General features: G+C 41.3%; 1 protein-coding gene across 1 annotated transcript in view; it reads left to right on the plus strand.

The window, feature by feature from the left end:
* IGSF22 (immunoglobulin superfamily member 22) overlaps positions 1-26,236 on the plus strand; it is a 51,809-nt gene that overhangs the window by 14,114 nt on the left and 11,459 nt on the right. The window contains exons 3-17 of the mRNA XM_070957432.1: positions 376-512; positions 885-984; positions 2,456-2,495; positions 3,799-3,970; positions 4,829-4,942; positions 6,829-6,991; positions 7,913-8,185; positions 11,659-11,943; positions 14,254-14,378; positions 14,589-14,730; positions 16,432-16,728; positions 18,474-18,776; positions 20,431-20,604; positions 23,658-23,786; positions 25,176-25,472. Of these exons, the coding sequence (XP_070813533.1) occupies positions 376-512; positions 885-984; positions 2,456-2,495; positions 3,799-3,970; positions 4,829-4,942; positions 6,829-6,991; positions 7,913-8,185; positions 11,659-11,943; positions 14,254-14,378; positions 14,589-14,730; positions 16,432-16,728; positions 18,474-18,776; positions 20,431-20,604; positions 23,658-23,786; positions 25,176-25,472 (2,751 nt within the window). The remainder of the gene's footprint in view (positions 1-375; positions 513-884; positions 985-2,455; positions 2,496-3,798; positions 3,971-4,828; positions 4,943-6,828; positions 6,992-7,912; positions 8,186-11,658; positions 11,944-14,253; positions 14,379-14,588; positions 14,731-16,431; positions 16,729-18,473; positions 18,777-20,430; positions 20,605-23,657; positions 23,787-25,175; positions 25,473-26,236) is intronic.

A 26,236-nucleotide genomic window follows, 5' to 3' on the forward strand; every position in this document is an offset into this window, starting at 1 on the left:
AAAAAAAAAATCTTCTCATCTTCTCATTGTTCCCATCACCCATCTCCTCCCACTTATGACTGTATGACTGTAACCTTGTTGCTGGTATCCTTACAATTTATATTGATATTGTTTCCTGATTGCCTATTTGTAACCTGTGACTATCATTAAGTGTTGTACCTTATGATTCTTGATGAATGTATCTTTTATTTTATGTACACTGAGAGCATATGCACCAAGACAAATTTCTTGTGTGTCCAATCATACTTGGCCAATAAAAATTCTATTCTATTCTATTCTATCTTGAGGCAGCCTGAAAATTGTCCTTAAATGTGTAAATCTGGTACATTCATACTCATTTGTTGTTCAAATCTCATTCTGTGTTGCTTGCAACAGGAGATAAGGCTATATTCCGAGCCAAAGTGATAGGTAACCCCAAACCCAATGTTACATGGAAAAGAGAAAGTGGGGTGCCACTCAAAGAGGGATCAAAGGTATTTTTCGACAGCATCAATAAAGAGTACGTCCTCAAGGTAAAAATGTGTGGCTTTTTAAAAGTTGCTTCTCTCTTTTGCTTCCTTCTCTGCCTTGTAAAATGCCTTTTTTTTTATTTTCAAGAGTGCTCCTATCATCTTATTAAAACTTTCTTTAAATTCTCCTTTGTTGAACTGAAACACGTCCACTCTCTAAATGCTACAGATTATGCCCCATTTGACCTCTAGAGCATTAAGGGCAGTGGTGGGATTCAGCCAGTTCGGGAGAACCGGTTGTTAACTTTCTGAGCAGTTTGGTGAACTGGTTGTTGGAAGAAATAAGTAGGGCAGAGAACTGGTTGTTAAATTACTTGAATCCCACCACTGATTAAGGGTACTTTCATTTTGATCTGTGTTGTTTTTTCATTGCAGTTAGAAAACCTCACAGGTGGTGATGCTGATCTTTATAAGTGTGTGGTTTCCAACAGGCATGCTGACATTATCTATACAGTGTCCCTGATTATAACTGAAGGTAAACAAGAAGCATAAATTCAGAGCTGGGAAGAAAAATAACATCCCGTTTTCAGTTGTCCCAAAGGTGCTTTTTTCAGGAGACAAGTGGACTTTCTTCTTTTTTCTTTGAAGACATTTTGCTTCTCATCCAAGAAGCTTGTTCAGCTCTGACTGGATGGTGGGAAATAGATGGATTTATATTCCTTGCAGACAGCTGATAATTTGCATCCTTTCAGAGGGTCGTGAAGCACTTGGAGGTTTAAGAGAATCTACAGACTTTTATCCCATTTTCAAACTAGAACAATCCTGTAGCTTTTCCTTGAATAAAGGAACTGGATGCTCTGGGGCAATGTGTAATAAGGATCACAGATTTCTGGCCCACAATTATGCAACAATTCCTCTCTCTGCAACTTAACCAATTCTTGATGTGTTAGAATTGATATTCCCTTCAGTTATGCTGGCTGAACCAGGGGTGGGATTCATAAATTTCAGCAAGTGGTTCACTGCCTGATCACTGGGTGTATGTGTCCATGGGGGTGTGGCCTACTTGGCCTCCTGCACCATGGCAGGGGGGGTGTTTTCGCCCTCCCCAGGCTCTGGAGACTTTTTTTGAGCCTCCAGGAGGGTGAAAACAGCTTTTCCCGGGCACTGGAGGCCCTCCGGAGGCCGGAAATGGGCCCATTTCCAGACTTCCAGTACTTTCACTCTCCCCAGGCTCTGGAGGCTTTCCTGGAGCCTCCAGGAGGACGAAAATGGCCTCCCCCGGGCACCAGAGGCCTTCCAGACTTCCGGTAGGCCCATTTTTTGCCCTCAGAGCCTCTCCGTGTGCCCTGCACTTGCCTGGCATCCAAAATGGGCTGCGTGGAGACTCCTGGGAGGGGAGGGGTGGGGTGGGCGGGGTCAGCCAGTCCTTGAAACAACCAGTTCGGTGAACCAGATTTGCCCAAACTGGTCCGAACCGACTGAATCCCACCCCTGGGCTGAACATTCTGGAAGTAGTAATCCCAATGTATCTGGGAGGCAGGGTAATGAAAGACTGCCATGAGATATCCAAAGCATCTACATCTTGCTTGCTTTACACCAGAGTTTCCTGGCAACTCTAAGATGTTGTAGACTTTGACTCCCAGAATTCCCCAGCTAGACGATTCACTCAGCTTGCTGGCTGAGGAATTCTGGGAGTTGAGGTCCACATCTGTAGTGAGTTGCTACTAGTTCACCTCGGATCAGGCGAACCGGTAGCGGTGGCGGGGGACTCTGCCCACTTGCCCGGACATCTCTGCACATACGCAGAAGCTTCTGCACATGTGCAGAAGTGTTGTGCACACACACAAGTGTGCATACACCCACGAGCAAACCAGTAGCAACGGGATTTGAATCCCATTACTGGTCCACATACGTTAAAGTTGGTAAGATTGAGAAACCCTGCCTTATACTTTTGGCTGCTTGGACTAATCCTTCCTTTCCTCTTTTTTTCATGATTTTTTTTAAAGGCCAAGAAAAGATGGATTTCAAAAAAATGCTGAAAAAGAGGTGAGATGCTTTCCATCTCTTACCTTTAGCCATACAAAACAGTCATATCTGACAGGATCACAGAAAGTCTTCAGGCCCAATTGGGGAAAAATATGTCTTTAAGACTTTACAAAAAGTAGATAATGTCTGTCATCTTTTCTCTTTCCTATATTCAGCTACTTACTAAACCCGAACATCCAGATTTGTACCATCCAACATATTTCCTTGCCTCTTCTGTAAAACTCCTATCAGTTTGCAACAGTTTCCCCATTTTTCCAGGTGTAATGGAATTGAAAATAACATTGGGAGAACCGTAGCCTAGACCGGGGTCTCCAACCTTGGCAACTTTAAGACTTCTCCAGAATTCTCCACCCAGCATAGCTCCATTCCTACTACTGTCTCAGGGCACCCATCTATCTGGTTCTGAATATAGTCAGGGAAGAGAAAACTGACTGGAATTGTCTAAAATGGCAGGAAAAGTCTCTTGGCACTGGAAAAGGTCTTCTAATGTCATCTAGAGCCCTGGGATGTTTAAGTAATCTCCCATTCAGGTACTAACCCATCCTATCATGCTTCATTTTTTGAGATCAGCCAAGTGCTAACACATAGCTGGGTAATACATAAGTGCTTTTCACCTTATTTCATGAACTAGGTTGCTTCAAGAGGCTTTTTCATGATATTTTAGCGGGTAGTATCAAGATAATATAGAGAATAATATTGCAATTTCTTCAATACTGTGAAACTATTTACTAAATCTGCACTACTATTAATCTTCTCATCGTCCCCACCACCCATCTCCTTCCACTTATGACTGTATGACTGTAACTTTGTTGCTTGTATCCTTACAATTTATATTTATATTGTTTCCTGATTGCTTATTTGTCCCCTATGAATATCATTAAGTGTTGTACCTTATGATTCTTGATGAATGTATCTTTTCTTTTATGCACACTGAGAGCATATAGAATAGAATAGAATTTTTTTTTTATTGGCCAAGTGTGATTGGACACAAAAGGAATTTGTCTTGGTGCATATGGTCTCAGTGTACATAAAAGAAAAGATACATTCATCAAGAATCATGCACCAAGACTAATTCCTTATGTGTCCAATCACACTTGGCCAATAAAATATTCTATTCTATTCTACTCAATTGGGTAGCTGTTTGGGGTCAAAGTACTTGATGAAATTATTAATGGCTTTCCATTCTCTCCTCCTATAGTTAAAGATGGAATTGTAGCTCTGACTGGGGGTTAAGGGAGAAGTTCCACAAAATAATTTATGTGGTTTTATGAAAAGCTCATTGATTTTGTCTGCCTGTATGTAGGGGGCTTCCTACTCCAAAGAAAGAGAAAAAAGTGATTGATGAAAAGGAAATGCTGGAGATCCTCTCCCAGGTGCCTAAGAAAGACTTTGAGAAGGTCTGCATGGAGTATGGTTTCACCGATTTTCGAGGACTTCTTAAAAAGCTGAAGGAGATGAAGAAAAAAGAAGTTGAGGTCAGTGATGGATCCACCCAGTCCTTGGATCCTTGAGTTGCCTTACGTGTGCGTCGTAATTTAAATATAGGGCAATAATTTTCCTTTAAAAGGATATATATGCTGTCTGTCTGCTATGGGAAAATGATTTTTTTCTGACCCTATAACCCCTTTCATCGAGGTGGAATCAGGACAAATGAATGGAGCTGACCATTTACTAGCTGGATGCCCTTCCTGATGCCTATGCGGAGTTCGCAGCAGATATTTTCTCTTTGCGCCCTGATATAGAAACATCTGTTGCTGCCTAGGATTGAACTCTCAGCCTTCTGAGTGTGAGGCAAGCATCCTTACCTCTAGGCCAGCAGTCCCCAATCTTTCCAGCTTGGCGGACTGGTGGGGGAAGGAGAGGGGATGATTCCAGGTCAATAGCACTGCAGTGTACATGTGCACCCACCATTCACACAAATGGAGCTGTGTGCCATTTGTGGCACACAGTGACGGGCAAGTGCCCGTCACTCATGCGAATAGTGTAACAATAAAAAGATATGTATACAATGTCTGCCAGGATATATTTGTTAGCTTGAAGATGCTGAAAGATTATTAGCTACTGATTCTCTCTTATATATACAACAAAATATAAACACACTAAGTTTAGCTGTTCCTGTTTTGATCAGAGGCTTAAAAATGTAGCATCATTGCAAGTAATATTGGAAATACATTAAAAGAAAAATATTGGATCACAGACTCAAGAGATTTATGGTCAAATCCATGTATCCAACATGAGTATTACACAAGTTGCAATAAGTAAATGTAACAATAAATAAGATTAAAAATAAATATAAAAAATGATCTAAAGATTGCTCTGCTTTTATGTTTCAGGCTATAAAGATTCTAAAACCCTTGGAAGATGTTTCTGCTAAAGTGGACTCTACAGCAATATTTGATTGTATTCTGGAACTCAGGGATGCCAATATAAAGATGATGTGGTTAAAAGTAACTGTATTTTTATTTATTGTAACTTATTGTAACTGAAATGAAGGTGGTGAGAGCAAAGGGCTCTGTATATTTTGTCTACAGCAAGATGAGGAATCTCTTCCATTCTGGGAAATGGTGTTTGATTGAGAGTTAGAAGTTGCATCTATGTTGACAAGAAGCACAATATTCCATCCATCATACATACACTTTCACAGTTACTACAGGTTCAGAAAGCCTTGTCCCATTGTGCCTCAGCATTTCTCCCCAGGTTTCTGTGAGTCTTTTGTGAAGACCAATGGACAACAGTCAGCTTAAGCAAATTTGCTAAGATGGAAAATAAAACCTCATTTTTGAGGATAAGGGATAAGGCTTTTTGACCTAGCAACAATGCTATCAATCACTGCTTTTCCCACAACTAATTGATGTTAAGGAGCAACAATACTGAATATGATCAATGGAGGGACTGAGTAAAGTATCTCCCCGCCTACACTATGTCTCTCCCTACCTCCTGAGCAGTGGTGAAATCCAAATTTTTTTACTATTGGTTCTGTGGGTGTGGCTTGGTGGGCGTGGTGTGGTGTAGTGTGGCTTGGTGGGCGTGGTTTGGTGGGCATGGCAGGGGAAAGATATTGCAAAATCTACATTCCCACCCCACTCTGGGCCCAGCCAGAAATGGTATTTGCCGATTCTCCGAACTATTCAAAATTTCCGCTACCGGTTCTCCAGAATCTGTCAGAACCTGCTAGATTTCATCCCTGTGTACTGACCCTATTAGCCCTTCATAAGGCCCTGAAGATATGGCTGTTCTTCTAGGCATTTGGACCAAGCAAATCTTGGTGATGGTGATATAGTTTTATCCAGGAGGTATTGTTTAATTGGAGTGTCATGAGTTTGTACTTTTGTGATGTTTTTAATTGTTGTAAACTACCCAGAGTCAAATATAGACTTTGGATTGTCCATCTTGTGGCTTAAAGCCACCTTGATGAGGAAATACTTCTGCAAGGCAATTAAAGTTAAGAGCAAGAAAAGTTATATTCCATGAAAAGGTGAGGTGGGAGAATTAGTTGCATTGTAATGCTTAAAAAAAAAGATAAAGGAGACCCTGCGGATTTTACTCTGCTAGTCGTTGCTGACTATAGGGGGCAGTGCTCATCTCTGTTTCAAGGCCATTGAGCCAATGCTATCTGAAGACAGTTCTGTGATCATGTGACCAGCATGACATCATGGAGCGCTGTTACCTTCCCACCATAGTGGTACCTATTTATCTACTCACATTTGCATGTTTTCAAACTGATAGGTTGGCAAGAGCTGGAGCGAGGACGGAAACTCATCCCATCACTTGGTGCTTGGGTCTTGAACCTGGGTTTCCGGCTATCCAGCCGACAAGTCCAGCACCTTAACCACTGAGACACCACACTGCCTTTTTGTTAATGCATGCCCAGAGGAAAATGCTCTGAATTTCATTTCATTTTGTTCATTTTATCTACTTTATAGAATGAATTAGCTACAATATACCTCTAAAGTAATTATTGCTTTATGAAATGTCCAGCTGAATCCAGGCATTAATTTTGTAATAAATGTTCACTGTTTGGAAATTTGAATTTTACTTACCTTGGAGCCCGTTACTGAATGTGCAATTTTTACCTGAAGGTTGTCATTGCTCAATGAGACATGGCAGCCTTAATAAGACAGAACATTCATGATAAGAGCTCAAACAGGTATTGTGCTATGAATTTAATTCATTCTTGAGGGTGCCAATCATAAAAGAAGATGATTAACCAGGTGGGGGAGCAATAATAGGGATAGATATAGATGTAGCTATCTTACAAAGCCCTCTTTCCTATTTTAATAGCACATGTTTGCCATGTGTTTACTCACCCTTTCGCACGTTTTCTTCTTTCTAGGGTGACGAACCCCTGCGTTTTCAATATTCTTTAGGAAAATATGATGCAAAACAGATAGGCACTAAGTTTATGCTGTACATCGCTAACGTCAACGAACATGACATAGGTGCCTACTCTTTTGTCGTAGCTGATAAAGTTCTCTCTGCAAATTTGCGTGTAATCGGTAAGTTTGATTTCTTTCATTTAATAGGAGGATGATGAAAGGGCACGTCTTCCACTTGTATGAGTTGTAATCTTTATCTTTTCTTTAGAGCAGGGGTCTCCAACCTTGGCAACTTTAAGACTTGTGGACTTCAACTTGCAGAGTTCCTCAGGCAGCAAAGCTTAAAGTTGCCAAGGTTGGAGACCCCTGCTTTAGAGTCAGGGAGTTGGGAGCTGCATTGAAAAATTTGAGGTTTGTCATCAAGGACGTCACAAATCTACTACAAAGTTTAATGTTTTTTCTTCAAAAGAAAACATGTTATCCTGAACATCACAAGCCTCTGAATTTTGACAAACTTGAGAAACTCTAGGAGGAGCAAAAAATGGCAGGGTTTTTTTGGGGATAAGGGTACATGCAGCTCCCAGGCCAGGCACATATCCAGTTCTACTGCAGAAATACAGATAGCGTTCAACTTACAATACATCGTTTAGTAACCGTTCGAAGTTACAATGGCACTGAAAAAAGTGACTTATGACCATTTTTTCACACTTACAACCATTGCAAGCATCCCCATGCTCATGTGATCAAAATTCGGACTCTTTGACAACAGATTCATATTTATGATGGTTGCAGTGTCGTGTGATCCTGTGATCACCTTTTGCGACCTTGTGACAATCAAAGTCAATGGGGAAGCCAGACTCACTTAACAACCGTGTTACTAACTTAGAAAGTGCAGTGATTCACTTGGCAATAAAAATTGTAAAATGGGGCAAAATTCACTCAACATCTTTCTCGCTTAGCAACAGATATTTTGGGCACAATTGTGGTCATACATCGAGGACTACCAGTATGCAGAACTGAGATATGGCAATGGTATTTTTAAAAGTTCTCCATCAACAAGCGTTGATATAACCAATTCTGAGTTTTATCTTCTTTTGACAGATGAGCCTCTGGAGTTTTTGTCAGATCTGAAACCCCTGAAAGTAAACGAAAGGCAAACTGCTGTGCTTGAGATCCGCCTTTCCAAAAAGGTCTCCAACTTTGTTTGGAAACTGAATGGAAAAGAGTTGAAACGGGATGACAAGTACGAGATCATCACCTCTGAAGATGGCTTGACACACACTCTGAAAATTAAAGATTGCCGCACGAGTGACATGGGGAAGGTCAGCTTTGAAGGTGGAGGCCTGTTGACAGAAACCGAGCTTTTCATTCAGAGTAAGAGATGCCGGGGTTAACTATTTCCTACTGCCTGAGTTTCAGGCAAACAGCTGATGCTTTACCTATATCAAAGTGATGTTATTTAGTACTGAACTGAAGGTGAAAATAGGATGCTCTGTTTTCTTTTTCTGATAATTCACTTGTCCTATTTTTACTTTACGTATAGTACTAAATAGCAGATCTTTGGCTTTACCAACTATTATTAATTAAATGGCATGACAGTGAGAATGGAATACTGACCATCTGAAAGAATTTGTTGGGTAAAACAAAGTATTCAGAGGTGTGGCATAACAGAGAAACAAAACCAGGGTGGGAGATGTGAAGATAAAATAACTTTTGTAAACCATATTTTATGAAGTTCAATGGGCAATAGAATTACTTTTCACCTGATGCCTCTCCATTTCAATACTATAAAATGCAGCATTCATCAAAAGACTGATTTCAAGATGATCTGTTTTTCAACATAGTTTCATTTTCCACAATTCCACAGAATAAGAGGGTATATGGAGAGTTCAGAGAAAAAGATTATCATTGGAGAACTCTTTGTTTAGCCTTTCGTGGCTCACTCTCTTGGCAGGCAGTTTGACTTGTTCCTTGGATCCAGAGAATGTTTCCACTGCTATAAAAAAAGATGTTGAGACTCTAGAAAAAGTGCAGAGGAGAGCAACCAGGATGATTAGGGGACTGGAGACTAAAACGTATGAAGAAGGGTTACATGGCTTGTCTAGTGAAGAGAAGGCCCAGGGGAGACATGATAGCAGTGTTCCAATATTTGAGGGGCTGCCACAGAGAGGAGGGGGTCAAGCTGTTTTCCGAAGCACCTGAAGGCCAGACAAGGAATAATGGCTGGAAACTGATCAAGGAGAGATTCAACCTAGAAATGAGAAATTTTCTGACAGTGAGAACAACCAACCAATGGAACAGCTTGCCTTCGGAAGTTGTGGGAGCTTCATCACTTGAAACTTTCAAGAAAAGATTGGACTGCCATTTGTCAGAAATGGTGTAGGGTGTCCTGCTTGAGTGGGGGGTTGGACTAGATGACCTATAAGGTCCCTTCCAACTCTGTTAATCTGTTAATCTGTACTTCTATGGCATTTCTTGTTTTATTCTTTGACTAGAAAATGATAGGAGGCTAGATACCACAAGACTGTGGGGCAGAGATTGCAATCTTTCTATAACACAGGATTATGCAAGTTCTACTGTCCCAAAAATGTAGAGCAGGGGTCCCCAACCCCTGGGCTGCAGCCCATTTAGAACTAGACCACAGAAGGGGGGGTGAGCATGTATGCACACACATATGAAGCAGAGGTGGGTTTCAGCAGGTTCTGACCAGTTCTGGAGAACCGGTAGCAGAAATTTTGAGTAGTTCAGAAAACCAGTAGTAAAAATTCTGACTGGCCCCGCCCCCATCTATTCTCTGCTTCCCAAGTCTCAGCTGATTGGGAGGAAATGGGGATTTTGCAGTATCCTTCCCCTGGATTGGCGTGGGAATGGAGATTTTACAGTATTCTTCCCCTGCCACACCCACCAAGCCACGCCCACCAAGCCATGCCACGCCCACCAAGCCACACCTACAGAACCAGTAGTATAAAAATTTGAAACCCACCACTGATATGAAGCTGTATTTGTGAAAATGTGCTCGTGCGTAACTATCCCCTCTACCACCACTGCCACCACCGCCACCTCTGCCAATCCACTAAGCCAGAAAGGTTGGGAATCAGTGATGTAGAGAAGGGATATGTTGATCTAATTTACAAGAAAAAGGGAACTATGACATCTTAGCACTTCCCTGATCAATACAGCAGCTCCCAAACTGGATACTGTTTGAGCTCTGTGTCATAGACATATCTTAGTTATTTTTAAAAAAGATTTTCTAGATATTTTTTTTTGTTCCATAAGCATTCTCAATATTGCCTCAAATCCCATTCACACTTTGACTGCCTTACCTTTCCATTACCTTTCTGCTATCTCAGTGCTACAAGAGCCTTGCCACTGTCCAAGACACTGCAACTGGAGCACGTCTTAGTGGTACCATTGCAAATGGCACCCCAGTTGGGATGTCCAATCGAGATCTTCTCATAAGGTTGCCTCTGAATTGAGAATAAGCCTGTCAATTACTAAATCCCTTCCCTTCTCTAGTTTATTTATTTATTGGTTTGATTTATATGCCGCCCTTTTCCGGAGACTCAGGGCGGCTTACAATGTGTTAAGCAATAGCCTTCATACTTTTGTATATACCTGCTTAGTAGGGCTTTTGCCCCCCCCCCCCAAGCGGTGTTCTTTTTTATACAAAGTCAGCTTATTGCCCCCACAATCCGGGTCCTCATTTTACCTACCTCGAAAGGATGGAAGGCTGAGTCAACCTTGAGCCTGGTGAGATTTGAACTTGCAGTAATTGCAGGCAGCTGGTGTTACTTAACAGTGCTTTAGTCTGCTGCGCCACCAAGGCTCTTCACAACATTTCTTTCCCTTTTTGGTATGTTTGATGTGGCACTGCCATTTGTAGTTCAGAAGCATCAGAACTGAGTTGAGGTTGAGTCTCAGAAGGTATTTATTCATCGCAGGAATGATTGGAAGCATCTATTCTGCCTTGGATGTATGTTAATCTCTTTCAAATCGGTTCCGTTCAGGATTCAACTCCATCTGAAACACTGTCCTAATTCCATACTGCTAATTTATGGGGATCCAAGCAATGTACCATACAAAGGTGACAGGTTTTATTTTTCACCAAAAAAAAAAAAAAAGATTTCTATCTGCTGTTTTCCAAGAGATTCCAGAATTCTTTATTGCTATCCACTAGAGTTTTCAAACAGACTCCAGTGGCAGTGATAAACAAATATATGCTCAGCATTCTAGTGCCAGAAATTTATTTATTTGTCAAGTACGTATTAGATCAGGGGTCCCCAACCTTTTGGACCTCAGGGAGCACTAAATTCATAATTTTAAATCCACTAATATGCTCTGCCTAATGACTGGCTGGCTGGGTGTGGCTAGGTGAGTGTGGCCAACTCATTGTCAGTCAGTTCCAGGCCATGATGCAGTCCCACGGGAATAAGGCCCTCCAGCTCTTCACCACCAGCAGCGCTTCCATCTATGGTTTCCCACAGCACACACATAAACTTTAAGCTACTGTGGCATTGATAGATATCTATATACCCTTTTGCTACAAAACTACCAGTGTTTTCTGAATGAATCTGGAGGCGCCCTAAGGGAAACTGTAAAAAAAGATTACAAGTATGCCTTTGATTTTATAGAGAAAGCAAAAGTATTTATGGGCAGTAAGACTATTTTAAGATTCCACATTCATACTTTCATAAATTGCTTCCTTATTTCCAAGCCTTGGGCACCTTTCCATTTCCTTACTTTGCTACACATCATCCTGCTGCTTGTAGCTACCAATCTTGATTCCCATAGATGATTTGCATAGCACTGACCCATACGCAACCAACATCTGTCTTCTCTCTCTTAAGGAACACCAATTAAGTTTGTCAGAAACCTGAAGAATGTCCGAGTCAAGGAGAAAAGCAAAGCTTGCCTGGAATGTGAGCTGACCAGTAAAGATGTGATGTTGAAATGGATGAAGAACGGGAAAGTGATTGAAAGATCTCCCAAATTTACCATGACCCATGAAGGGAAAACAGCAGAATTGATCATAGATGACGCCGAGCTAAATGACTCGGGAGAATATATGATAATTGCCACCCAAGAAAGTGACCCTACAGAATACTACAGCACTTGCAACGTAACTGTGGAAGGTAAGAGCTCGAGACGATGCTGTGTGCATTGCCTTTGTTTATGAGTGATAAGCTTTGAGTAGAAGAGAATGAGAAGAAGGCTGGTATGGCATTGTGTGACTTTCAATCTCAAATTACAGATGACTCTAGTTGCTTCACAAGCATGTTCTTTTCTGAATAAAAATGGCATCTTTTAGTGGTAAAGGTGAAGGTGAAAGATACAACCAGTGCATTCTGTTTTTCCAAATAAACCTGGACATTTAGCCAATTTGCCCATGAAACTTGCAGTAGTGGGTTGCTCCCGGTTCGCACCGGTTCACAAGAACCGGTAGTAAAAATTTGTAGTAGTTCGGAGAACCAGTAATAACACTGGCTGGCCACTCCCCCGAACTGGTCCTGGCCTGGTCACCACTCGCTTACCCCGCCCACCTCATCAGAGGCTTTTTTTTTTTTTTACTTTTAAAAGCATTTTTTCTACAACCTCTTCGGCTGAAAAAATGCTTTTAAAAGTAAAAAAAAAAGCCTCTGATGATCACGCGGCTCAGCTGGGATCATCAGAGGCTTCTAAAAGCATTTTTTTCTGCAACTTCTTCGGCCGAAGAGGTTGTAGGAAAAAAAATGCCTTTAAAAGCCTCTGGCGATCCCAGCTGAGTTGCCTGATCGTCAGAGGCTTCTAAAAGCATTTTTTAATGCAATCTTTTAAGGGTGTAGAAAAAAATGCTTTTAAAAGTAAAAAAAAAAAAAAAGTTGGCCACGCCCACCCAGTTACATTACCCCCCCACCAAGCCACACCCACAAAATAAGCCACGCCCACAGAACCGGTAGTAAAAAAAATTAGAACCTACCCCTGCATGAAAGGATACAATGCAGTTTTGGGTAGAGAAACCAAGACAGAAAACTAGAGTGTACTGGTTATAAACTCATCACTCTATCCACAATAAAGATTGTTTGTGGCATCTCAACTACCTGAAATAAAAAAGGACAGCCCCCCCCCGCCCCAGTCAACAACATCTCTCCTGGTTAGTCAACTAGAGGCAGTTCTTCTTCTACAAGGGTAAGTGGCAGATGTAGTTCTGCCATCCGCACCCTCCCTGTTAATCTGCACCAGGTAAAACAACGGGACAAGCCTTTTCCCCAGAGAACTTTATGACTGAAGGAGCTTTGAATCTGGCCTCCCTGGTTCTGACCAAAGGGCTACCATAATTTCTGGATTCTGATCGCAGCATCAGTCCTTGATTGGTTGCATGCTTCCTTTTGTCTGGCTTGGGGAGTGACAGCAAAGCTGATGGTTTTCTTATGGTGACTGCATGCAGACAAAACCAGTAGCAAACAAATTCTGGCTTGTGTAAACTCATTCACACTGAACTCTCCAGAAGCTGCTCTGTGAGTTGTAATCATTCTAGCAGTAGTTCTTAATAATACACACATGTGCGCATACACACAGACACACATAGACACACACACACATTTTGCCCCTGGACAGAACTGTGCATACTTATGGCAAGTTCTGGTCAGTGGCGAAATGTAAATTTTGTTACTACCGGTTCTGTGGGCGTGGCTTGGTGGGGGTGGGGGTAATATGACTGAGTGGGCGTGGCCAACTTTTTTTTAAAAAAAATTATTTTTAAAACCATTTTTCTACAACCTCTCGGCTGAATAGGTTGTTTAAAAAATGCTTTTAAAGCCTCTGATGATCGCAGCTGACTTGCCTGATTGGCAGAGGCTTTTTCTTTTTTTTTAAGCCTCTGACGATCCTAGCTGATTTGCCTGATCGGCAGAGGCTTTGTTTTTACTTTTAAAAGCATTTTTTCTATAACCTCTTCGGCCAAAGAGGTTGTAGAAAAAATGCTTTTAAAAATAAAAAGAAGCCTCTGATGATTGCGCGGCTCAGCTGGGCAATGGGGGGGCATGGATTTTTGCTACCGGTTCTCCGAACCATCCGCCTCCATCGCTACCCGATTGGGCAATCCAGTCCAAACTGGGAGCATTTCACTCCTGGTTCTGGTCCTTTAAATTGGAGGTGGTTGCTCTCCGATTATTTGCCTGCTATCTGTGACATGGGAAATAGGGAAGCAACTTCTCCATTGCCTAAGGCTAGCCGTTTCTAGCTAGCTAGCTCTGGTCTCAATGCTTTTAGATACTTCACTACACTCTAACATCCCAGAAGACTGCTGCAAAATCAGAATTAGTATGGAGATAAACCAAGACTGATAGCTTTCTCTCAATTAATTCACACTAGCTTCATGAGAGTTATTCTTCCCCATGCTTATCTCATTCATAAATGCAACTTTGGCCTTCCCTGTTCCGATTTCTTTCCTCCTCCATCCTCAGAGAGATTTGCTACGGTCAAGAGTGGCTTATCAGATGTCCAGGCAGCTACAGGAGATCCAGCGGAGCTCTGTGTTGTCCTGAATGATGAGAGAGTGGAAGGTGTGTGGCTGAAGGATGGCAAAGAGGTAAGTGGTGAAGACACCTGGTCCTTCTAGAATCATAATGTTCATATCTCAGGGCTCAGCTGAGGACTCGTGTGGGAAAATGGGCATCATGCTAAATTAGAATACTTGAATAGGTCCCAGGAAGACATTGCGCCTAATAGTCATGCAAAGGGTTCCTGTTTCTGATTAGAATATTTTGAGACATGTATTTTTTTAAAAACCTTTCTGCAGATCACGGATATGAGAGGAATCCAGATTGTCAAGCAAGGAGCTGTGCACAAGTTGATCTTTGACAAGATGGATGAGGAATTTGAAGGGAAGTATACTTTCAGAGCAAAAGGAGCAGAAAGCGAGGCCACCGTCAGCATCGCAGGTATGAGATTCTTGCTGCTCTGAGATTGTACTTCTGGTTTCACTCTAGAATTCAGCTAGTCCTTTTCTTCAACCACTTTTTTCTCCATGTCTTCTTGGGCGTACATTACAAAAGCATGGTAGATATCCACCTAGTTTGTAGTAGTTACCAAAATAACTGGATGCAGAATAATACAAAATTGTATTCATGTGTCCTAAGTAGCATGCATTTTGCTTAGCCTGAAGCAGTGGTGCTATTCAGCAGGTTCTGACAGGTTCTGGAGAACCAGTAGTGGAAATTTTGAGTAGTTTGGAGAACCAGCAAATACTACCTCTGGCTGGCCCCAGAGGGGGGTGGGGATTGAGATTTTGCAATATCCTTCTCCCAGGAGTGGGGAAGGAATGGGGATTTTGCAGTATCCTTCCCCTGGAGTGGGGTGGGAATGGAGATTTTGCAGTAACCTTCCCCTGCCATGCCCACCAAGCCACTCCCACTAAAGCACACCATGCTGACCAAGCCACACCCACAGAATCGGTAGTAAAAAAATTTGGTTTCCACCACTGGCCTGAAGTATGAAACCAGACAACTGTAGTTTATTCAATAGACCATGAATAAACAAGTCTTGGCTCACCATTAAGCATTAACCAGATTGAAAGAAACTCCACACTGTATGAAGTTTTACTAGGAACTCTTTTACTAAGAACAGTTATTATGGAATACAGAAAATAATTTGACTTTGACTGTTAAATACATACATTTAGACTCTTAAAATGGGAGCAACTCAATCAAGCAGATTCTCCTTGAGATGCTAAGTCCAGACCTAGTTGTTGATCTTAGTGCAGTTTCTGCTTGAACATTGTATCATGCAACATTTGTGTCATACAACATACTAAGCCATATTTTAAACATTGTTGAATAAATCAGAACAGTTGGGTTTGCATAACATGTTAAATGGCAAGCCATACTAACCTCTAAAATTACAGAACACCAAAGTCAAATACAGCTATTATGCTTAATGTAATGTAAAAACTCCATCAGTAAATATATAGATCGTTTGTCACATTAAAAGGCCTGTTAATAAGTGAAATGACCCCCACAACTCATTTGATATGCTGTATGTGAAGTATAAAGCAGTTGAAATCACTCAGATCTCACTTTTGTATGTATTGTAATTTTTTTCCTGGAAAGATCTTAATTTTACCTCAGGAATTCTATTACAGGTAATCCTTGACTCACAACTATTTGTTTAGTAACCATTCAAAATTAAAAAGGCACTGAAAAAGTGACTTATGACCATTTTTCATATTTACGACCGTTGCAGCATCCCCATATCATGTGATCAAAATTTGAACAGTTGACAACTAGCCTGCATTTATGCCCTGGGAACATGTGATCAGCTTTTGCGAGCTTCTTTGCATTGACAAGCAAAGTCAATGAGGAAGCCAGATTCACTTAACCAGTGTGTTACTAATTTAAAGACTGTGGTGATTCACTTAACAACTGTGGCAAGAAAGGTCGTAAAATAGGGCAAAACTCACTTAACAAATGTCTCACTTAGCAATGGAAATTTTGGGCTCAATTGTGGTCATAAATCAAGGACTACTTGTACAGCAAAGTCTATCATTGTCACTGGTGAAGACTGATCAGTGAAACAGACACATTTGCATAAGCCTGATAGCCATCTTCTATCTAACCTATTTTCCCATTGTTTCTTCTCTTAAGACCCTCCATTTATTGATCCTTCCCTCCTGGAAGCTTTTGCTGCCCATCCAGTGACTGTGAAGGCGGGACAGACGGCTTTCATTAAAGTACCCTTCAAGGCCAAGCCTTTGCCCAAAGTCACCTGGTTTAAAGATGGCATTGAGGTGACTGAAGAAGAGAGGGTCACCATGGAGAGGTCCCATGATCAGGCCATGCTCACCATAACAAAATGTGTGAGAGAAGACACCGGAAGCATCATGTTGAGGCTGAAAAGTGACTGTGGATCAGCCACTGCTCAATTATTCCTTAACGTTATTGGTAAGTTCGAGGTAATAACTCTGGGCATCCACATATAAAGTAGTGAACTATCAAAAGTGCTCTGTGTTTTTTTTTAATTATATATTGTTTTAATTTACTATCTTATCACAATCTTGGAAGTATTTAAATAGATCTGTAATCTTTAAATAGATCTGTGATTCTAAACATAAATCCAAGATTCAGAGGTGACCACAGGGCAAAACAGGCAGGTTAGCAGAATTGGTGCCAAAATTGAAGCCCCGTCCCTTTTGTACAAGCCTTCGTGTCATAAGCACATATAACAGAATAATAGAATAACAGAGTTGGGAGGGACCTTGGAGGTCTTCTAGTCTAACTCCTTGCTCAAGCAGGAGACCCTACACCATTTCAGACAAGTGGCTGTCCAATCTCTTCTTAAAAACCTTGAGTGATGGAGTACCCACAACTTCTGAAGGCAAGCTGTTCCACTGGTTAGTTGTTCTCACTAATGGGAAATTTCTCCTTAGTTCCAGGTTGCTTCTCCCTTTGATTAGTTTCCATCCATTCTTTCTTGTCCTGCCTTCAGGTGCTTTGGAAAATAGATTGACTCTCAGCCGGTCTATTCCAGACCCGTGCACACTACACAAAAAGCCAGAATGCCCTCTTCTTTGTGGCAGCCCCTCAAATATTGAAATTCTGCTCTAGTCCATCTTTTCTCTAGACTAGCCATACCCAATTCCAAAATATATTCCAAATAAAAAAGGTGCAGGACTTGGATCATGGCACTGCTTCTGCCATCTTGCCTGCAGACAAGGTATCTTCTGCCAGAATACCCAGGTGGTCGCTATAGGAAAGAAATAGGTGATTCTATCCAATTCTTTTTGGAAGTAATTCTGAGTGGCTGAGAATTATAGTTGCTGACTATAATACATTTGAATTCAATTGTTTGAGGAAAACTAGAATGAATGGGCAATAACCAGAAATAGAAAAAGACTAAACCTAAAACACAAGGACTTCTTAATGCTGTAAAATTAATTTTAGAAGGAGAAAGTTAGCCTATGAAATTCAGAGCAAGTATTAGCAGTTAGATCCTGGGGGAGATCAACTGCTCAATTTTAGAACTATTAAGCTCTTTGATGCGCTGATGGTCTAGGAACTTGCTGATGTTCAATCAAAAGTTTTAAACCAACCTGTGATCAAATGAGGAGCTTGTATATGTTGAAGTTAAGGCAGATTAGGCAAGCCTCATCATCAATGGGAGTCCCCAAACACTAGACTAAGATATTCCAAAAAGAGGGCTGTGAAAATATTTACAGACCCCTCACATCCTGGACATAAACTGTTTCAACTCCTACCCTCAAAATGACGCTATAGAGCACTGCACACCAGAACAACTAGACACAAGAACAGTTTTTTCCCAAACGCCATCATCCTGCTAAACAAATAATTCCCTCAACTAATTATTAAGTCTGCATTACTATTAATCTTCTCATCATTCTTATCACCCATCTCCTCCCCCTTATGACTGTAACCTTGTTATCCTTACGATTTATATTGACTGTTTCCTAATATGATTTGAAGAGCTTATTTGTTCCCTATGACTATCATTAAGTGTTGTACCTTATGATTCTTTATGAAGGCATCTTTTCTTTTATGTACACTGAGAGCGTATGCACCAAGACAAATTCCTTGTGTGTCCAATCACACTTGGCCAATGAAGAATTCTATAAAGAATTCTATTCCAATGATCATTTCATTTCATGACCACCAATATCCTTGTGCTTCAGACAAACCGAAACCACCCCAAGGAAAAGTGGAATTCTTGGAGACATCAGGGAAGTGTATCAAAATGAAATGGAAGGCCCCAAAGGACAATGGAGGCAAGCAAGTGACCCACTTTATTATCGAACGGAAAATAGTTGGGAAAAAATCCTGGATCAAAGTTGGGGAAATTGAAAGCAAGCATACCACATTTGCCACGGATAAGGTGGAAGAAGGGAAAGCCTACCAGTTCCGAATCCTGGCTGTGAATTCTGAAGGTGCAAGTGAACCCCTAGAAACAGAGGAAGTTTTTGCCGGGAATCCAATTGGTAAGCATCTCAATATATTTGATGGAATTGCTGAGTCAAAGCATTCATAGGAACTGAATAATGGCATTTGAGCTTCTTCAAAATTTCATTTGAATTAGGGTCATTTATTTGTGATGCGGTGGCTCAGTGTCTAAGACGCTGAGCTTGTCGATCAGAAAGGTCGGCAGTTCGGCGGTTCAGATCCCTAGTGCTGCATAATGGAGTGAGCTCCCATTACTTGTCCCAGCTTCTGCCAACCTAGCAGTTTGAAAGCATGTAAAAATGCAAGTAGAAAAATAGGGACCACCTTGGCGGGGAAGGTAACAGCGTTCCGTGTCCCTTTGGCATTTAGTCATGCCAACTACATGACCACGGAATTGTCATCAGACAGCGCTGGCTCTTTGGCTTAGAAATGGAGATGAGCACTGCCCCTTAGAGTTGGGAACGACTAGCATGTATGTTGGAGGGAAACCTTTACCGTTACCTTTTATTTGTGATTAAGGCCAGGTGAGGACACTCAAAAAGGAATTCAGTGATACAGTTGTCTTTAATAGTCTAAATCTAATCACTACATTTTTTGAGAAAGAATATTTAACTCTCGTATGCTGAAAAGCTTGTCCCTGCATCAGTGGGAACACAGCGTGATGTGATCATATTTCACTGGATTACAATATTTACTAAAGCACCCACAATGAATTACTAACCCCTTTTCTTAATCCATTTTCAGTTCAGACGGAAGAATTCTAGATGTATCTTCTTTTGTTAGCTAAAGACCCCAACATAGCGCTTGCTGTTGCCAAGTTTACATTGGTAGCCTACAGAATTCTTATATTGCTAACAGCAAAGTAGATGATGCAGAATATAGGCCTTTTTAAATCAGGATTTCTATTGTTTGTTGATATATGGCGGGCTCCCCTTTCAAAAGACACCCATCTGTCTGGGATGCTTTAATTTGAAGCAGAAGATTGAGGTCATTGGCTCTAATGGTCCTTTCTGGATCTGGAATCCTATGATTTTATGGTGCTATAGTTCCTCAAGGACAGTGGATCTCAACCTTCCTAATGCCTCGACCCTTTAATACAGTTCCTCATGTTGTGGTGACCCCCAACCAAAAAAGAGCCTTGGTAGTACAGTGGTCTAAGGCACCCTGTGATTAAGCTGGTTATTAAGACCAGCTGCCTGCAATTACTGCAGGTTTAAATCTCGCCAAGGCTCAAGGTTGACTCAGCCTTCCATCCTTTCTAAGGTAGGTAAATTGAGGACCCATTTGTGGGGGCAATAAGCTGACTTTGTATAAATATACAAAAGAATGAAAGCTATTGCTTAGCGCATTGTAAGCCGCCCTGAGTCTCCGGAGAAGGGCGGCATATAAATCAAATTAAAAAAAAAAATATTCCTATAACCATTGAAAATATGTGTTTTCTGCTGGTCTTAGGCGACCCCTGTGAAAGGGTTGTTCGACCCCCAAAGGGGTCCCGACCCACAGGTTGAGAACCACTGCTCTAGGACATTAGGGCTATCTCAGGAGGCATTTTTGCAGGTTTCTATTTATACACTTGAATGTTGCTTCTATATCAGGTCTCTATGTAAAAAAAATATAGAAAAGCAAATAGGAATTAAAGAATCTCCTTCTACTTGTGTTCTGCTTCATCACGCTTAAACTTTTTTTCCCCAGATCCTCCAGGACAAGCGTCTCAACCTCAAGTTACAGATGTTTCCAAAGAGGCTATTACCATTACTTGGAATCCTCCAGCTAACGATGGTGGCTCTACAGTCACAGGTTACATTGTGGAAAGAAGGAAGAAAGGTAGCAACCTTTGGGTGCCTATATCCAAGGAACCAATTCAAGGTCAGCAATTTCCATTGTGTAACATGGGACCCAGTTTGGTTTAGTGGTCAAGGCATCAGGCTAGAAACAGGGAGACTGTAAGTTCTAGTACCATTGGCACAAAGCCAACTGGTTGACTTTTGGCCAGTCCCTTTTTCTCAACTCTAGGAAGGAAGCAATAGCAAACCACTTTTGAAATCTTGCTCAGAAAACTACAGGGACTAGGCCAGGCACTTGCCAGGAGTCAAAAACTGACTTAAGGACACAAAAAACACACAGGAAACTCTATTGTTTTAATGGGTTAGCTTTCTAGACCTCTTCCATACTTCCAAATTACAGTTAATAGCATGAAAGTTCATCAAAATTTGAAATGTGTGTTTACGAGGGGTCCTTGGTGCTCTCTGAGCTTTCTTGTTTTCTTGCAGATATTTCATTACCCAAACTAGGTGAAGTTATCTAGTTAGGGTAATGAAATTTCTGCAAGAAAACAAGGAAGCTCAGAGGGCACCAAGGACCTCTCATTTCAATTCTGAGCTACAAATATTCTCTTTTATGTGTGTGTTTATGCCCAGCAGGTGGCAGCAAAATGTCACAATGTAATACAATTGAGAGATTCTAATAGAAGATTAGATAGATAGATAGATAGATAGAGAGAGAGAGAGAGAGAGAGAGAGAGAGAGAGAGAGAGAGACAGAGAGACAGAGAGACAGAGAGAGAGACAAGCAGGCAGGCAGGCAGGCAGGCAGGCAGGCAGGCAGGCAGGCAAGCAGACAGACAGACAGACAGACAGACAGACATAGACAGACCCTCAAATCCATGTCAACTCCCAGCAGTCACACAGACAGATCCTCTCCAGGATGACCTGTCTCCCATATAGCCCTTCAGATTTTCCAAAATGCATGTATTGCCATTCTAATTGACTTTATTCATCTCACTCTGATTGTCCTCTTGTTACTGTATGGATAGCCAATATAGAGCGATTAGCTTTACGGTGCCAGAGATGGGCCATTTAGATAGATCTAAATAGAACATGGCAAAACAAACTGGTTCTAGGTCACCCAAGGAGTGAGACAAAGCTGCATACTCTCTCATTACTTGTTCCACCTATATCAATGATGACCAGACCTTCTCCGGACTGAGTGCTCAAAGTGTCCGTGTGCACGAATGCGCATGTATGCGCCCAAACTCCCAAAATGCAATGCATGTGGGGGCCCCCATGCATGCGCCCCACCCCCCACACTGTGCGGCAGAGACCCAAAGACTGGCTGGCTGGCTGGAGGCACACGCACATACATGGCGGAGCTGAACTGGGGCAACAGCTCACGTGCCCACAGAGAGGGCGTTACATGCCACCTCTGACACACATGCCATAGGCTTGCCATCACGGACCTATATGCTAAATATACAATATATTGAGGAAAGCTGGGTTGGAAGAAAAGGAGCATGGATTTAAAAATGGGGGAATAAGCAGTGGTGGGATTCAAGTAATTTAACAACCGGTTCTCTGCCCTAATGGTTTCTTCCAACAACCAGTTTGCCAAACTGCTCAGAAAGTTAACAACCGGTTCTCCCGAAGTGGTGCGAACTGGCTGAATCCCACCACTGGGAATAAGCATAAACAACCCACTCTGTGCTGATGGCAATACTCTGATAGCTAAAAAGGCAAACAATCTACCAGCAATGAAAATCAAACATCACAGTATGAAATAGTGATGAGGAGTAAGTATAAAGAAGACCAAATTAATGATAATAGCAAACAACTTTAAAATTGATAGAATATTAAAGTGGGGGATAGATCTGCTTTACAGCATCAACTATCAAACAGTAAAGGAACTAGCAGTCAAGAAATATGTGAAGTTACATTGAAAAAAGTGACTTATGACAGTTTTACAGACGTTTTTTGATCGTTGCAGCATCCCCATGGTCACGCGATTTACATTCAGATGCTTGACATCTGATTCACATATATGACGGTTGCAGTGTCCTGGAGCTATGTGATCATCTTGTGTTACAATCTGACAAGCAAAGTCAATGGGGAAGCTAGATTCACTTAACAACCGTGTTACTAATTTAACAACTGCAGTGATTCACTTAACAAATGTGGTGAGAAAAGTCATAAAATGGGACAAAATTCACTTAACAAATTTCTCACTTAGCAACATAAATTTTGGGCTTTGCAATTGTAGTTGCAAATTGAGGACTACCTGTATTTGGTAGAGTAGCAATGAAAGCCATGGAAATGATATTCAGATGCTAGAATAGGTCAATGCCAGAAAATATCTCTATTTACAAAGATCAGAAAAGTACAGGAAATTGTTTTCCCTATGATGATATGTGAAAGTGACTTCAAATAATTTTAATAATTTTTAATTGATTTTAATTTAATTTTAAACTGATTTTAAATGTTTGTGTAATTCTTTGTTTTGTTTTTGTAAGCCGCCCTGAGTCCTATGGGAGAAGGGCGGCATATAAATTACATAAATAAAATAAATAAATAAAGTAAAAGTTGGAATTTGCAGAAGCTCAATAGAGAAACTATTGTCTCTTTAGAAGTTTGTGATGAAGACTCTTGAGAATTATCATGGATAGCCAGGAAAATTTAAAAAATTGAATAGATTTATTTACAGCAGAATGTGGAGTCTTCCAATTGGGGAGGGATCTATTTTTGTGGTCACGAAAAGCTGATGGTACATAATCTATATCTCTCTCTATCATCTGTCTGTCTGTCTGTCTGTCTGTCTGTTTGTCTGTCTGCCTGCCTGCCTGCCTGCCTGCCTGCCTGCCAGCGTCTGTCTGTCTGTCTGTCTATCTATCTATCTATCTATCTATCTATCTATCTATCTATCTATCTCATCTGTATCTACCATATCTATATCTCTACCTATCATCATCATCATTTATCATCCATCTATATTTGAATATAGATACTACTATATAAATATAGATGCTACTTTGTTATGACCAGGTTTTTAAGTTTTTAAAGTTTTTAAGTTTATTTGAATATTTTTTAAATTCAGAATCCTTTCTGCCATTTATTTCGAAATTTCTTTCAAAAATGTTGTTTTTATTGACAGATACTAAGTGTACAGTGGATGGTTTACTGGAAGGTGCAGAATATGAGTTCCATGTCATAGCAGTGAACCGAGCAGGGCCTGGCCTTCCCAGCAGTGCTTCCAACTCAGTTGTAGCAAAAGATCCCATCAGTATGGTTCTATTTTTCATTTATTTCTAGTGTCCAATATGTATATGTATGGTGTGTTTGTGTTTGGAGGTATGGGGGGGGTGCTATAGAATTTATGAGGTTCATTATACAAGCAGAACATAATGGGATAATCAGGGAAGTTGATTGTGGCAGCTTATTGTTACTTGCTGCTGATTGCTTCATTTCCATTTTGTAATGTCACATTTAAATTTCAACATGTGACAATGTGATGCTCTTTCAAATAATATTGAGTCGGCCTAAGGGTGGTGTTGGCCCAATTATACACCTATCAATCAATCTTTATTACAGTTACTGCAGTATCTATTTATTGTAAGTCTGTGATCTTGTAATAATGATAAACTAACAATACAAGCCAAGTGATGGCAAAATGATTCCAGGTTCCTGAAATAAATATTTCCTAAAGCATTTTAACCTGACCTCTGATGTATCTTCCAAGCTCAGACTAATGGTGCTAAGATCAATCTGTCTCCTAATGATAGCTATTATCCTGGTTTAAGGCACTGAAGAAGACTGAGTTGTCCAGCAATTAAAATGAAGTGTTTTAATACTGTGTGTGACAAGCCATACGCTAAATAAATAAATAAATGTCCAGCAATTGTTAAAATAGCTGTCCTTCATCACTGCAGGCTGGGGCTGAGGGTTATTGTAGTTCAACAACACCTGGTAGGCCATCGGAAATGAAGATTGGAACATGACACAAGAGGCGTAGGGTATTTGGTTATAAACTAAATTAAGAGGTGAATACTAACGTTCTGATGGTGATTTCCAAGGACACTGTGTGTTTCATGCTAGCTTTCCAAAATTCCCTGCTAGGGAGAGCCTGCAGATACTAGCATCTAAGGGTAAAATTTCCATTTTGGAAAGATCCTGTCACCTGCTAAAATGTACCAACTTTCCCATGAAGTCTGACTGCTTTAAAGAATGTCTGTTAGTATAGCAAAATTGGCGTCTCTTCTACATTTCCATGTATAAATGAGGAAGTAGGCCATCACTGATTTATAAGCCATTCTTGCATTCTTTTCCACTGTCTTTTTTCAAGTAGTTTTTCAAGTAGAGCTTTATCTGTGTGGGGTAATATACTGAATTTCTGTCTGATAATATATTCTTCTAACATATCAAGTCAAGAATATGCCTATATAAACTGGCCCGAAGGCTAGCATAGCTCAGTAAGTTATAACTGTAAATTTACCAATTCTTCACACACAAAATGTCTTGGACCGGATGACACTCATGAATTTGAGAGGCAGAAACCCTACCAACTCCACTGGATTTGAAAGCTTGAATGGTCCATCCATTCAAATAACATGTTCCTTTTTTTCCCAATAACTTACAACTGTGTATTAATTACTGGTGTTTGCTATTGACCCAGAGCCTCCTGGGCTGGTGAAGGGATTGCACGTGGCTGATTCTTCCCAATCCAGCATTTCGTTGGCATGGCAAGAACCTGATGAGGGTGATCCACCTTCAGGGTACATACTGGAGATGCGACCTGAGGACACCAAGGAATGGTCCAAGTGTACCAAGATCCCAATTTCTGGTAACAGTTACACAGTGGGAGGTCTGCAGGAGAGGCAGAAGTATTTCTTCCGCATCAGAGCTGTCAATGAAGCTGGAGTGGGAGAACCGATTGAGCTGAAAGAAGGCATTCTGGCCATGCCCCCTCCAGGTAAAACTTATCCAGTCTTCATACAAGCATGCCTTGACTGCTAGTATATTAACTCTTTTGCTGAAAATGAGAGATACTGAGTTTGATCTAGAAGATGATACAGCATATGAATGGAATTTACAAATCCAGAAAATATTCGGTCAACAAATCTAAGAGATTGGACAACCATTTGTCTGAAATGGTATAGGGCCGTGATGGCGAACCTATGGCACCCGTGCCACAGGTGGCACACGGAGCCATGTCACCTGGCACACCAGCTCAGCCTCTCTAGGAGTCTCTGAGGCTGGGGACAACAAAAAAAGTCACTTCCTGTCAACCGGAAGTTGGGAAACGAGATGTTTCGGGCCTCCAAGGGGGTTGGGAAGGCTGTTTTTGCCCTCCCCAGATGCGTAGAGAGGATCTGGAGCCAGGTGAGAAAGAAAAATGGGCCTACCGGGCCATTGTGTGCCAGGAGCAGGGGCGGGAGGGGGGTCATGCATGCATGCGCAGGGCGGGGCGTATAGAATTATGGGTGTGGGCACGTGCACGCTCGCAAACCTCCCCCGCCCCCCCCTTCCTGGCATGCGATGGCAAAAAGGTTAGCCATCACTGGTATAGGGTCTCCTGCTTGAGAAGGGAGTTAGACTAGAAGACCTCCAAGGTCCCTTCCAATTCTGTTAATCTCTTATTGTATTCATTTTTCATTGCAATTACTGCAAGTTCAAATCTCACCAGGCTCAAGGTTGACTCAGCCTTCCATCCTTCTGAGGTAGGTAAAATGAGGA

This window comes from Pituophis catenifer, unplaced genomic scaffold, assembly GCF_029215685.1.
Source record: "Pituophis catenifer annectens isolate HBS135680 unplaced genomic scaffold, rPitCat1.0.hap2 SCAF_1, whole genome shotgun sequence".
Taxonomy (NCBI): Eukaryota; Metazoa; Chordata; class Lepidosauria; order Squamata; family Colubridae; genus Pituophis; species Pituophis catenifer.